The sequence below is a fragment of the Myodes glareolus genome, chromosome 3 (genome assembly GCF_982192425.1).
Source record: "Myodes glareolus chromosome 3, mMyoGla1.1, whole genome shotgun sequence".
In the NCBI taxonomy this organism is placed as follows: domain Eukaryota; kingdom Metazoa; phylum Chordata; class Mammalia; order Rodentia; family Cricetidae; genus Myodes; species Myodes glareolus.
Window position 1 is genome coordinate 65,843,371 of NC_142028.1, and position 13,832 is coordinate 65,857,202.

The following is a 13,832-nucleotide window of genomic DNA, read 5'->3' on the forward strand; positions in this document are numbered from 1 at the left end:
GTAGCTAGGAACTCAAAATGAAGGATTTAAATGTCAATTCTTAAAATGAAAGCTACATCTATTTAATGTGCAGATTAAATTTATCCTAAGTGCCACTTTTTTTTTAACAGAAAGCATGCTACCAGCTTTTTCCAACAGTGACTCATGTAGTTTGCACCACGCCACACTGGCAGTTAAATCACAAATCTGTGCGCTTTCAGGCCTCTCTACCTTGAGGGGAGGCCAGCTCTGCATCACTGAATCATGGGGGAGAGGCTTCTTTCGCTAATACAAAGGCCCTATCAGAGTGCTCAGAGCACCTGGCTATCCCAGACAGTGGAAGGCTACGCTGATCCTCGCTTCAAGACAGTCTCCTAAGTAGTAAGTACCAAGAACACTGCTTTTGAGATTTTCCCCAACTAATGCGAACTATCACCTTCATTATCCCACTGCCAAGAGGCACAAGACAAAGGAAGAAACCGCCGTTTAAGATGACTCTCTCCCTTCACTCATGAAATTTTCTCTGTGTGTGGGACCAAACGCCCAGAGATTAAACATTGGACAGCTGGACGAACTTCAGTACAGACTGGGTTCACTCAAGCACGACTACCTTCACATCAACATGTAATAGGTCCAGAATCACCACCCCGTTCCCTAGTTTTCAACTTTGCTTTGGCTTGCTAGAAGGACTGACTCGGGAGACAGGTGAGCTTTTCTGGGGACGGAAGCAGACCTAAAAGGTATGGTGCAGTCAGGTCACCTCTTTATACGTAGTCACAACAGGAAGAGAGATAGAAAAGTGGCTCCCCTGTGATATTCCTTAGCACAGATAAAAACTCCTAATTCTTAGTGATTGTTTTCCCTGTGTGTCTCCCTAAAAAAGACAACCTCGGGGAGGCAGACGAGCAAGAAAGAACATGTGAGGCTAGAGACAAGAACATTTCAATTTTTAAATTCTTCTCTCCCCTCTATCCTTCTCCAATTTATTCCCTCTGCCTCCAAAAAAATCAGTACTAAAAGATCCAAAGCATGTGAGACAGGAAATGAGTAAGGCAGGAAAGAGGATGTGGGCTGAAAAGGAGTGGATTCTGGGGCCGAGCCAGAGCAAATAGGCAGCCCAGGTCGGGGGGGGGGGGGAGGAAGAAGGGGTCTCTCATCAGAAAAGACAATCTCAGGGTCAGTCAGCTTAGACTCAAGTCAATGGCAGACTTAGAACAAAACACCTTCCTGAGAGGTTGTAGTCGCCACAGGAGCGTGCAGAGCACAGAGACCTGTCTGGCGACTTGCAGCCAGAACACTGTTCCTGCCACAGAAGGAAGGGGCTGGCATTTTCCTCTTCACTGCTAGGAAAGGAAACCGTATGTAGGAAGCCCACTTGGCAGAGGTAAATTAAAAACTCAATCAGGGCAAAGGGGAAAGTGGAAAGGGCCTAAGGCCATGGGTTCCATTACCAGCGCCAGAAACAAACACCCAGAAAAGTGCAAAGGGCTAGAAGGCAGCTACAGGATAAAATGCCAACATTCACTGATGCCCACAGCCACGCTACAGGGACGGGAGGATGGGCTGTAAAGAGGTGTTCCTGAGTCCCTTCAAGAATCGCAGCATAGTGGACTAAGAAACTACCCGTTTTCTCTAGTTTAAGGCTTCAGGGGAAAAAAGACATCTGTTCTCTGTGGTATAGAAAGGCAAGCCTGGAAACATCTTGGGTGAGCAGGGAAGCAGAACTCACGTAACAGTGCCAGGAGACAGCAGGTGCCAAAAGAGCACCACTCCCCATCTGCTGGACCCTCGGTGTAACAAGCCACCCTGTGAGGAAGCCAAGCATCCCCACCTCGCTGGGGCTGGCACTTAGGAGCAGAAATGAGCCAGCGAGCAGTGGGTAAAAGTGTGAAGATTCCCAAACAATCTGGATGCCATCTTTTATTGAACTGTCTGTGGGGCCCAGCACCGTGTTTTACATAAAGCAGGGGCCTGGTAAAATGTGCTAAACTGAACTGAAGGAGACCAGAGCTGCTCAGCTGCAGGGCTATCAGAAGATTCAAGATGAAATCTCTTGCCTTGAAGGCTATGATGTTAATAAACTACTTCCTATTTTCCAGGCAAAATGATGGAACTCACTACACCCCTTGGTGACCCAAATCTAAACACTAGCCAACTGGCGGTGGGACAGGTCTGCAGTTCTCATTGGGAATAAAAGCTGGGGAAAAGAGGGGTGGGGAAGAGAGAGGGAGAGAGGGAGGAGAGAGAAATACAAGAACAAGGAACAATTCCCTGGCTTCATTAGCCTGTAATGTTCACACTGACCTAGAAATCCTAGCAGTTCTAACATTTGGGTTGACTCAGGAGGGGTTAGGAAAATCCCAGGTGAATGATAATTGGATTAACCAGTAAAGCCCCAGGGCCAAATGGCTGGAAGAGGCCAGGACAGTGGGGTCTGTCCGGTACAGTGAAAGTGACATTACTTTCTAAACCCGAAATTGAGAGCTCAGGCTGGCAATGAGACGGACTAGTTTAAACTGGGGCCGTCCTCGGGAAAACTGAGGACACACGGAGGATTTAGGTCGGTACTTCACTTCAAGAGACCCTCTGGGCTTAATATGCTAATGGAGGGATTAAGGATCAAGGATGGGAAAAGTCTTAGGAGGAAGCTGTCATTGATTTGTAAAGCAGGAATAAGAAGAGTGAGCTCAGGGGACAGCGCTGGAAACTAGGCCGACTAGGTTTGGCGTGGGAAGGAAAGTTGATGGGGAACTGTTAGTTTTAAGCTAGCGAAACCTGCGGCAGCTAAGGAACGGGAGGGTCTCACTGTCACAAACTGGCACCCGACGAGGGAGTCGGGGCTTAGGCGTTTTGGAGGCAACTTCAAGGGTTCGCATTCTCCCTTTTTCTGGACGTCAATTTAAACAGACGCTCACAGATTCCGGATTTAACGTTAAGGAGCCCGCAGATGCAGCATACCTTCGTTTGGCACGAGAGGGCGAGAAAACGCTCTTCTAAACATGGAAGAGGACAATCACAAAACAGCTTGTCCTTTCCCATCAACACAAGTCCCCGCGGGACACGGGAGGCCCGGAGCGGGAGCAGAGGCCGGCGGGGCTGGGAGCGGAGGCGGCTCGGGCCCTCCCCGGAGGCCAAGCGCGGCGGCGCGGCCCAGAGGCCTCCGCGAGGCCCAGGGCGACGCCCGTTCCTGGCACGGCGCGATCCCTCCCCGCGGCAGCACTGACCTGTCCGGGGCCCGGCCGGGCCTGACCGGGCGGGGCCTACGCAGCCCCTCGGCCCGGCGCCGCCTGGAGCGGGGGCCCGGGCGGGCCGCGTCCTCTGCGCCGGGAGCCTCCGAGCCGGGGCCCGGGGCTGCCGCGGCGCATCCGACCGCAGGGCCCGGTGACCTGGACAAAGGGCGCGGGGCGCGGGGCGCGGGGCCGGGCGGCGGGCAGGCGGGTGGCGACCGAGCTACAGCGAGCGCTCGAGGGCTGCGGCGCCGCGAAGACAATGCGGCGCGTCCGGGCCGGCTCCCGGGCCGCCTCCGCCGGGGCGGGGCGAGGGCGGGGCGAGGCGGCGCGGGGCGGGGCGGCGGCCGACGCGGCCCGCGCGCTTCCTTTGTGCGCTCGAGCCCCGCCCCGCGTCCTCCGGAAGGCTCAGAGGCGTCTGTCGCGGAGCCCCTGGGGACCCGTGGCCTGTGACCCCCGCCCCGGTGGCTCACTGTGGGGTCTCGGAGGCGAGTCTTAATGATTGAGGGTTAGTGCGTGTCAGGGCGAAGTGCACGCACCCTCTCCCTTATTGTCCACAATAACCCTCCAAGTGGTCATTATCCTCCCCACTGGGAGCGAGGATCAGAGGTGAAGTAATGACCAAAGGGACCCAGTCCTACCTCCATAAAAGGCGTAATCCCTACCGCCAGGTTTAATGTGAGGGTTAACTGATTTACAAATTGCCTGCAGTGCCTGGTGCACAGTGGGAGCCCAATAAATGTTAGTTTTCTTTCCCAAACACAGTTTTAACTTGAACTGTCCCGGTGACCTACCTTCAAGCAAATAGGCGGGCTAGGAGCGCTGGGGCCCACTTCTGACTTCTCTCTAGTCTCAGTATTTTCCCATCCACTGATTTTCTTCATTCCTACCTTCACCACACTCTGTCCTTCCTTCTGCTCCAGCTTCACTTTGTCTATGGTTTCTATTTCCTGCATGCTTCTCTCCTGCTCCCCACTCTTCGTCTTTCTCTTTTACTTTCCAAACTTTCAAACCTCCTTTGTAGTAGAATTCACATTCCTCTTGCTCTCACACATTTGATTTTAAAAAAGAATATGACAAGGGACTGGACACTCAACTTCTGTCCGGCACTTGGCCACACTTCTGCCCTCCGCCTTAACTGTCCTGCCAGAAAGGCCCTGTCCCTGACACTAAGCCCAAGTCCCACCCATACTTCAAGGTCGAAAGGTCAGCAGTTGGCAAACTTCTGAAAGGGGCCACAGAGGAAATACCTTAGACCCTGTAGGCCATATGGTCCCTGCCCGAGCTGCTCCAGCCTACTGTTGCTGAAGCTGAGAGCTGCTGTCATGGGTAAGTGAGCGTGGCTGTGTTCCCAGAGCTTCAGTGTGAACACGGACATCTGAATCTCATGTATTTCCTCACATTGTGAGATAGTATTGTTCATTACATTTGCTGTTAACTTGGGAGGCTGTACGAACACTGACAATGTAATGGATGTAGCCTGGGAGCTATAGTTTGCCAACCCCTGCTTTATAGCAATGCCGTTTCCACTCTGAAATCGAGCCTGATAATCTCCACTTGGCACCAACAGTTCCCTCTGTAACTTGGAAAGCATTACCTAGAAGCCTCTTGTGGCGCTTATAAAGTTGTAGCTTTCATTGTAGTTTCCTGTGTGTTCATCTTCCCCGACAGATGCTGAGTTCCTTAAGGGTAGGGAGCAGTCCTTATTTCTCTGGGCCTTACCATACAACCTACAGGGCTTTGTCCCCGAGTGGACATTCAGACCTACGCAGCACACGCAACTGTCTAAGGCTCGGGTGGCCGGCAGTTAACTCCACTAAACAAAGCTGATTTCTTTTGGAAGATGAGAACCTCAAGAACAGGATGCTTGTCTTATACTTATGGCCTTGCTTGGGTTTCAGGAACTGTTGCGAGCCTTATGGACCAAGTAGAAAAAGGAAGGCAAACGCCAGCTGATTTAGGAGTCGTTGGATAACTGTCCCTCAGCAAAGAGTGTTGGGTACCAGCATTCTGGAAACGCTGCATGGCTCCTCAGGCAGATCCTACATGGCACTTCCATCAGCACACTGGTAAAAGAACGCATATTTTGGAAAGACCTGGACTTCTTCTTCCTGAGTTCGTTTGACCCTTCTAGAATAGAGAGCAGGGTAATGCTTACTCCTGCAACTCACCTGTAGCCAAGTGGTACAGAGGCGTTAACATAATGAATAACAGAATTCAGATGTAAGAGACCCCTGCTCCTCCACTGACTCTGCACCTTAGTGTCCTGGCCTCATCTTTAAAATGAAGATAATGAGGTTCTGACCCCCAAGAGCAATGACCAGAATCGAGGGAGGAAATCTCCATAAAGGCTGGCGGGAAAAGCTCAAGGAGAGCTTAGTGAGCGAATGACAGCCTCTGGAACCGTGAGCTGAATTCACACAAGATCAGTGAATGGACATAAGTAATAGTACTTTGGTTCAAAATATGAATAGTACAAGTTGGAGACCAAGGAGACCTAGGCAGACAATGACGCCTGTCAAAGAAACCTCAAAAGTAAAAGCAAAACAAGTCACCTTCCTGGAGTCTAGTTGGCACAACACTCTGACCCATCAGAGCTGTTCTGCTGGATGGAGGAATGAAGGTGTGGCCTCGTGTGTATGGCCTCATGGGGGGGGGGGGGATGAGGGAGTTGCTACACTTAGGGCTAGAACCAGAGTGCCGTCCTTCCACAGCCCAGTAACCTGGGACTGCTCCTTCTTGGTTTCTGTCCCCACTTCTAGAATGAAGAGGATGATGATGCTTATCTCTCAGGGCTACCATGATGAGTGAGTAAAGGATTGTGTGTGTGTAGGTTTTCTGAGACAGGGTTTCGTTGTGTAACAGTCCTGGCTGTCCTGGAACTCACTCTGTAGACCAGGTTGACCTTGAATTCACAGAGATCCACCTGCCTCTGCCTCCCGAGTGCTGGGATTAAAGATGTGGCTCACCACTACCCCTCTGAGATGGTAGCTTTGATATTTGGAATTAATGTTTTTTTTTTTTAATTTGGGGAGTTCCACTTTAAGAGAATCAATGAAAAGGTAGAACACACAGAGAGAAGCATGATTAGAAACATGAAAGTGGGGATCTGACATGTCGTGGGGGGAAATCAAAGAACTCAGGTCTTTAGATGTTCCCCCACCCCCAGAGTCGGGACAAACTTCTACAAACACTATGAGGTGGACTCTCAAATTTGCAAGACAGGATCACAGCCAGCGATGCTAAGTTCCAGAATAGCAGGTTCTGACTTAATTAGAAGAGGGGTTTTCTGGTAATTAGAGTGCGTTCTATAAGGGAATGGGCTGTTTCTCTCCTCCCACCTCCTTTCCTGCAGAGTTGGGATGGAATGCAGGGTCTCAGACACACTGGGCAAGTGCTCCATCACAGAGCCACACCGCAGACCCAGGACTACTTTGCAGGAATCTCTCATCCTTGCGAGCCCACGAAAAGGAAGTCAATGACCTCCTTCTGTCTTCCATTTTCTAGTGTCCATTATCCATATTCTTTGGCTTTCCTTTTCCTTGCTCGAACCCTCACTCCTTATAAGACTATTTAACTTCTCCTACCTTGTATATTTTTGTATTCCCAAATATTTCTCCTTTCAAATCTCCTCCAGTTTCTGAGTTTTTTCCTCTTGCTTCTCCCATCCCTACTCTCAGCACACACTTAGCATTGTGGTTGGAGCTGCCTCCCTGAGCTGTCAACAGTTCTTGGCTCAGAATGGCTCTGAGATCTGGGCCAAGATCACTGTGCAGCCTGGCAGAGAAGAAGGCCAGCAAATGGATCACTACAGAGGGCGGAGGTGCCACTGTGGCTCTCCCACCAGGGCAGAGTGTCCTGAAGCCCAGGTCATGGGAAGTCTACTTGTCACTCAGATAGACAGATGGAGACCCCAGGGATGAGCACAGCTCTCTCAAAAGATGCTCTCAGTAAGCTGAGCTCATTCCGAGTCTCTTTCTGGCTCTCCTCGAAGAAATGTCTCTTCTCTTGGAGACACTGCAGTCCTCTGGCCATGATTAATCTCAAGAACTCCCTCAGACACCTTTCTCTGTCAGCAGCTTGGCCCACATATATGCAGCATTCAAAACCAATGGCAAAAGAGCTTCAGAACCTGACTCTTTCCCCGCTCTGATCCTCTTGCTTTTCTATCTTCTGGGCTATCTTTCTTTGTCCCTGACCTATGCCCTCACTTCCCCTGTCTCCAGCTACAAAGATGCTGTGTTGCTTTGTTATGTTTCTGGTAGTTTACCTCCCCTCCTAGATGCCAAGGGAAAGGAACCAGGAAGTGGCAGGGCAAGCTGCCGTCCCCCCTCCCCGCAACACTTCATACCGTGAGCTGGGCACTGCTGGATGTTGGGACTCTTGGGTACAGGCAGACCACCAGGCATGGCAGCGATGATGGCTTGCTGGTGTGGGGATGGGCCTGGCTGAGTCACGGGCACAGTCTTCTCCCCTGGCACCACTTCCTTCCAATCATCAGGAGCACACTGCTGGGGCTGTTGGGGGCAGGGCAGAGATGAGTTTCCTGAATCGCTTCTGCAATCTTGGACACTACCCTGGTTCCTGTGGAGCTCGGGCAACAGGCAAAGATGTAAAGAATCAGTTATCCTAAGTCGGGGAGAGCCCTTTCATCTCGGGATGTGCAGAGACAATCTCAGCAGTCAGCCTAGTCTGAATTACCCCTGTGTCAGAACTACAGGACTGCTTGAGTTATGGTCTCCCCACTGTTCCCTGATATCAGCCTACTTACCACTGGAGAAGCAGGCTGTAACTGTAAGATCACAGCTGAGGTGTGCTGGAACCTTCGCTGAGGGACATGGGCCACACTCTCAGGATGTCCGTTCTGAGACCCAGTGTCTGGTGTGGGAAGGTGGCATTGCTGACTGCTTCCTGACTTGTGCAGATGGGCAGCAGGGCACTGGAGTGGCAGGGCAGGCGGAACTGGGCCCAGAGGCATGGCATTGTCTTCTGGGCTGGACTGTAAGGCCAGGCTTGGGGAGACTGGTGCAAGCTGGGGTTGGGGCTGGACTTGGGGCGCAGGCCGTGGTGGCTGTAGCTGCTGCGGCTGCGGCTGCTGCTGGATCACAAACTGAGGCTGCGGGTGTTTTGATGATGGCTGCGGGAGGAGCTGGTGGGGCTGTAGTTGAGCATAAGCTGCAGGAGGAAAAGCCAGGTTAGACAGCGCAGCCATCCTCACCTGCCGTGGCCCTTGCACACACAGATAGTTTCCCAAGCCCAGGGCTTCCTGCTTTCTTCTCTGTTTTCCTTCGCATGGAGACTGGCTTGGTCAGTGCCAGAGCCTGGAAGCCTGGACACCTCTCTCTTCTTGCTTTTGACCTTTTCAAGGTGAGGACCCTCACCTTACTACCATGGCGCTTTTACACAGAACTCAGCCTAGTACCTAACTGTACATATCATAAACAAATCAGTTTATTGTCCTGACCTGGAGTTCCCATACGCTGCCAGTTTTCTTCCTCCCATTTTTAACCAGGCTGGCTCTTTGAGGTAGGCATCTGGTAAGTGTTGGTGTGGGTGTGTGCTGATGTGAGTATGTGCACATGTAGGTACATGTGCATGTGTGTATGTCTGTGTGGTGAGGCAGAATTGATGCCAGGTGTCTTCCTTGATCGTTGGAGAGCTTACTATTTTTTGAGACAGGGTCTCCAAGCCCCAGAACTTGCCTTTTTTTTTTTAATGGGTGCTGGGAATCCAGAATCGGGTCCTCATGTTTGCATGGCATTTAACTGACTGAGTTGTCTACCCTACCCCAAGGGTTTGTTTTTTTTTGTTTGTTTGTTTTTTTGTTTTTTGTTTTTTTTTGGAGTCTCTGTTGTGTTTTTAGCTTCTGCCTTATAGATAGCAATGACCCAGGAAATCCAATTCAGAGTGTAAATCCTCTGCCTGGCAAGCATCCAGGCCAGCTCAGAATAGGAGCAGGTCAGCTGAATCTGTCCTACGAAGACGCCACCTTCCACAACGAGTCCCGCAGCCAGAGAGCTGAGTGAGTAGGTATGCCAGGCAGACATAGAGGGCCACAGCTGGACACTCACAGCCAAATTTATACAAACGCATAAGGATAAACAGATTTCAGGTTCAAGTTATCATTTACAAAGAACCCTGAGACTCAGAAACCGCCAAGGGTTTCAAACTGAGTTAGGGGAGGTATGCTTTTTCTTTAATTTTCTCTCTTCATGCAAGTTTTTAACTGTCATCACAGCCCCACATGGAATTCCAAGCAGACTGCCAACAGGAATAAAGAAAGAACAGAAATGAGAGACACCAGGAGCAAGCAGAAAGGGCCTCAGGGACCGGATGCTGTGGCCAGGGACAGAGTTAACAAGGCTGACGCAGCAGGATCTTGTGGATGACGATGAGTGATGAACCAAGAAACTTGGAGATCAGTGTGGATTTAAGGGGGATGTACTGGATTTAAGGGGCTTGAGGGGCTGGAGGAACCTGCACAGACACTGCCAGCAAGCATTTGGGGGATTATAAACTGTCTGTGACTCCAGGCTAAGCCCAGCCTCCCGTTCTCTCATTGGATAGACCAGAGTCTAACAACCAGAAAGGACTGCTCATCAGGCATAAAGAATATTCTTGAATACTCTCGGTAAGAAGCCTGAGAGGTGCGGAGGGGCCATCAGGCTCCAGTGGCTAGAATGACCTGTGGATAAGATGCTGGCCAGAGTCACTCCAGAGGCTGCTGTCTGGGGGAGAGCTGGAGACGGGCCAGGTCTGGGAAGCTAAGGGTATCAGTGGATGATGATCTGCCATCTGTTGCTGTGAGACCCGAGACAAGGGCTTTTCCTCCCAGTGTTTCTGTGCAGCAGAGGTCTGGTCTAGGAGAGCAGGCCTTCCAGCTCTACATCGTGGTGGAAACCGTTAGGAAAGTGGTTTTAAAATTCAGGATTTATTGTGGCTGGGAAGATGGCTCAGTGGGGGAATTGCCTGCTGTGCAAGTATGAGAATCAGAGTTCAGACCCCTTGTGCTCACATAAACGTCAGGGGAGGGGTGGGTGTGGCGGCTCCCAGCACTTGGGAGGTGGAGTCAAGAGATTCCAAGAGCAAGCTGCCTAGATAGTTAGTCAAACTGGCAAACTTGGGGTTCAAATGAAAAATCGGTCTCAGTATATAATGTGAAGAGTGACGAGAAAGACAGCTGATATCAAACTCTGGTTCACACCCACACCCACACCCACACAGGAATAGTCACATGAATCAAAATAAAAAAAAATCAGGATTTATGAGGTTGGAAAACCAAGGATGAAGTGGGGAAAAGGTTCTGATGCTAAAAGACATACAGAATGCAGTTGGGAGAGAAAGAGCACAGTGAGTTCCTGGGCAGGAGAGATGTGGATGTGATTTTGCCCGAGCTCCCATCATGATTTATTGCCTCACCACAGACCTGAGGCAATAAGTTCAACCAGCCATGGACTAGAACCTGCAGAGATGGGAGCCAAGGAGAACCCTTTCTCTTGGAGAGCTGATGGATGCAGCCGTGTGTCACAGGGCTAGCACACCAAGAAACCTGGTGGCCTCCTGGCCCCTGTCCTGTGATCCTCCTCTGGCCTACCCTTCCTCCAAACTGTGCCCCCCCACCCCCGTGAAACTGTGACTGTCACAGGACAAAGGATGCCATATCTGCCCAGGCTGGGATGGAAGCTCAGAGGGGAGAGTGAGCACCCAGATCAAAGGAGGCAAGGTATTTGGGGGGAGTGTGCATCATTAATCTTTCGGGGTTAAGAAGATGCAAAGACCATGGTTTAACTGCAGCGTTATCCTGGGTCAGAAATCCTTTTGTTCAGCATATTGCAGGAACTTTCTACTTAATCTTTCTGATTCGGGTCTCTTCCTGCTGCGATCCATCTTACAGACAGAGTTCTAATGAATCTCTTCAGTGCACGGATACAACCCCTGACTCCAAAGCCGCAAGGGCTCCCCTTTGTCCAGTTGTCCAAATCTCTGGCATTCGATATCTCTTTGTAGCCTAAACCAACTTTTCATTTGGGATTATTTATCCGACCAAGCAGCCTCTGCTGTTTCCTGTGCGGCACTGGTACCTTTTGATCTGGGTACCGACTGAACCCTAGCCATCCTCCTCTGAGCTGTACAGACTTCTTCCTAGCTCTGGACCGCCACTGAGGCTGCTCTGCAGTGTACCAGAGGAGCAGCCTGCCGAATGGTCGCTGGGAGATCTAGCACCCAGATACTTGGATTTCGGTGCCAGCTCTGCCATGTATGAGATGTGTGACACTGGTTAGCTCCGAATCTCTGTGCCATCATCTTTAAAATAGGGTTCAACATAATGCCCATGTCATAGTTATTTTAGTAAATCACTCATCTCTGTGGTGGGCAGAGTTTATGCAACCCACTTGTTTCCTCTAAGATAACTTGAATGTAGCAGATGCTCAGTCAGTAATGTGACTGACTGAACGACAACCAAGTACAGGACGCCATTTGTAGGGCCTGTTTCTCCCACAACACTGGGTCTCTCCAGGCCCAAACTGTGAGTGACAGGTGTAATCTGTCAGACCAGTGTGCTCTCCCTGGGAGCCCTGCACCTGTCCCGTCCTTGCTCATTAACTTCTTGGACTAACCTTCAGTAACCCTAAATGACCCACTTGTCCATAAATGGCATGCCGCTATGTGCCTTTGGGGCTCCAGCTGCAATGCTTTCTTTTGCTGGCATGTGCTCCTTCTGCTTCAGTGACCTCTGGTTTTGGGGCTTTGGATCAGGCTCGGCTCCCATTTTCTCTCTTTGCCAGAATCCTTAGCTACTGGTGCTTTCTCAGACGCTTCTTCTGTTAGATCCATTGTGAGGTAACACAGCCTTGTTTAAATATGCATTTCATTGATTCTTCAACATTGATCACCTTCCCCCACTTTAGTATCTTCAAATAAGGATGCAGAGTAAAGTGAGGTCAACTGGATGACAGTGTTTCCTTCTAAGAGTCAACAAAGGTGCGACTTTCAATCACATGGCTCTTTGGTGACACGGAATTTTGGGAAATACTTTTATATACATCTGTCTTATCTTTCTTGCCAGACTGAATGCTTTTTGAGTTGAAGACATACTTTACTGTTAGCTGAAAAGACAAGTTTTCATTTAATTTAAAAAATGAGTTTCTTTTACCTTCTGCATAGTCCAATAGGATATTCTACACCTTTATAGATACTCAGAGACTATCTGCTGCCAATCATAGTAAGATCAGTTCCTCCCTACCCTCTTTAAGGCCATCCCAATTCATTATGGGGCCACTGAAGTCATGATACCAGAAAAAACCATGCCCTGCTTCCTGCAGCCAGGATGCTGCACATTTGTGAGAGGCAGAAATCTCCAAACCTGTTTAATTTCTTTCTAAGGACCTTCTGTGAAGTCCATTGCTTCTGAGAAACCCAACTGCTTGGTTCCATGAGACACCAACCACAGCTCTGGAAAGTCTCGCTAGACCTTTCTATCATGGCACAGGGGCGTGGTGATGCTGGTGGCGGGTACAGGGACATACAAGACCAAATAGCAAGCCTTGGTAGGGCCTCTGATGATCGGGTGCCAGGTCAGAGGAGAGACCCCTGGCAATGTTCCGCTTCCTGGCTTCTCTCCTGTCCTTGCATCGCCTCCTTGCAACCCAACCAGGTCAGTCCACAGCTTTCAAACCAGTTTGTTGGTACTGACAAGAGAGGTAAGGTCTCCTGGGCAGAAGGGAGCCTATGAGGAGTCACTGGCATGTCCCCTCACCCCAGGCTGCATCCACTGCCACGATCTGTCAATGACAGGTTTCTGTTGATCTCAAGGCTCCAAGCATGCAGGAAACTATTCACTACCCAGGAAGTTTCCCACTCCCGTCTGCAGACTGGCACCTGCGCCTCGCTTTTCTGTATGTCCAGAACTTAAGATTGTGAAATCACGTGATGAAGGTAAGATGCTCACGGGCGAAAGATGATGTATCTTTTTCTTAACCACCGCATTTCAAGATTTAGAAACTTAACAGAAACTTCCGACATCTGTTCACTGAACAAGCAAGTGCTATAGACCAAGCACATAGTCCCTAAACTGGAAGTTCAGTAAAGAGCAGTTGGTAGTCTTGTGAGGTGGTTGCCAGGCAATCCTCAAAACACTGTGCCTCATGGGGCTCACCAAAAAGTATCCCTTAGGTGGAAAGCCTGTTTTCATACCTGGGTGTCTCATACAGGCAATTTCCTTCTCTTCCCCTCCCTTCTCAAACTGCTGCAGACCGAGGCCTAGAGGGAACACATGAATAGAAACTGAGGTTGTACTGCTTGAGGTATATCTGGAAGCCGACTGTCTCTACCTACTTGCGGAGTGGCACTCTCTGAACCAGATAAGGTGGCAGGCAGAAGCTCTCTGCAGCTTGGCAAACGCCGTGACAGAAGAGAAGTTCGGAACATGAAGGACAGGAGCGTGAAGATTCAGCTTTGGAAGGTCATAGGCACCTTCCCAGAAGATGGATTAGCACAATCCAGCCTTTGGAAGAGGATCAGTTCTGGGGAGGCCTAGCCAGGCAACACCCAGGCACTCTGGGAGTGGGGGAGGGGAGACAGACCGGCAAGCAGCTCTGTATAGTCAAAATCCAGGGGATCTGTGGG

General features: G+C 50.3%; 1 protein-coding gene and 1 long non-coding RNA gene across 5 annotated transcripts in view; one reads left to right on the forward strand and one right to left on the reverse strand.

Annotated features, from left to right (window-relative positions):
• Phc2 (polyhomeotic homolog 2) overlaps positions 1–13,832 on the reverse strand; it is a 54,843-nt gene that overhangs the window by 26,317 nt on the left and 14,694 nt on the right. For 2 of the 4 annotated variants that reach the window (XM_085686614.2, XM_085686615.2), the window contains 2 exons: positions 7,978–8,381; positions 7,558–7,723 (listed from right to left, as the gene is read on the reverse strand). In XM_085686614.2, the coding sequence (XP_085542740.1) occupies positions 7,558–7,723; positions 7,978–8,381 (570 nt within the window). Of the gene's footprint in view, positions 1–2,937; positions 3,059–3,203; positions 3,404–7,557; positions 7,724–7,977; positions 8,382–13,832 lie in introns of those variants that run through there. The other 2 variants (XM_085686616.2, XM_048434345.3) reach the window with 2 other exon arrangements.
• LOC146895180 (uncharacterized) lies at positions 3,768–5,761 on the forward strand. Its single transcript, XR_015000928.2, has 2 exons — positions 3,768–4,535; positions 5,108–5,761. It is a non-coding gene; the product is annotated as an uncharacterized LOC146895180 (long non-coding RNA).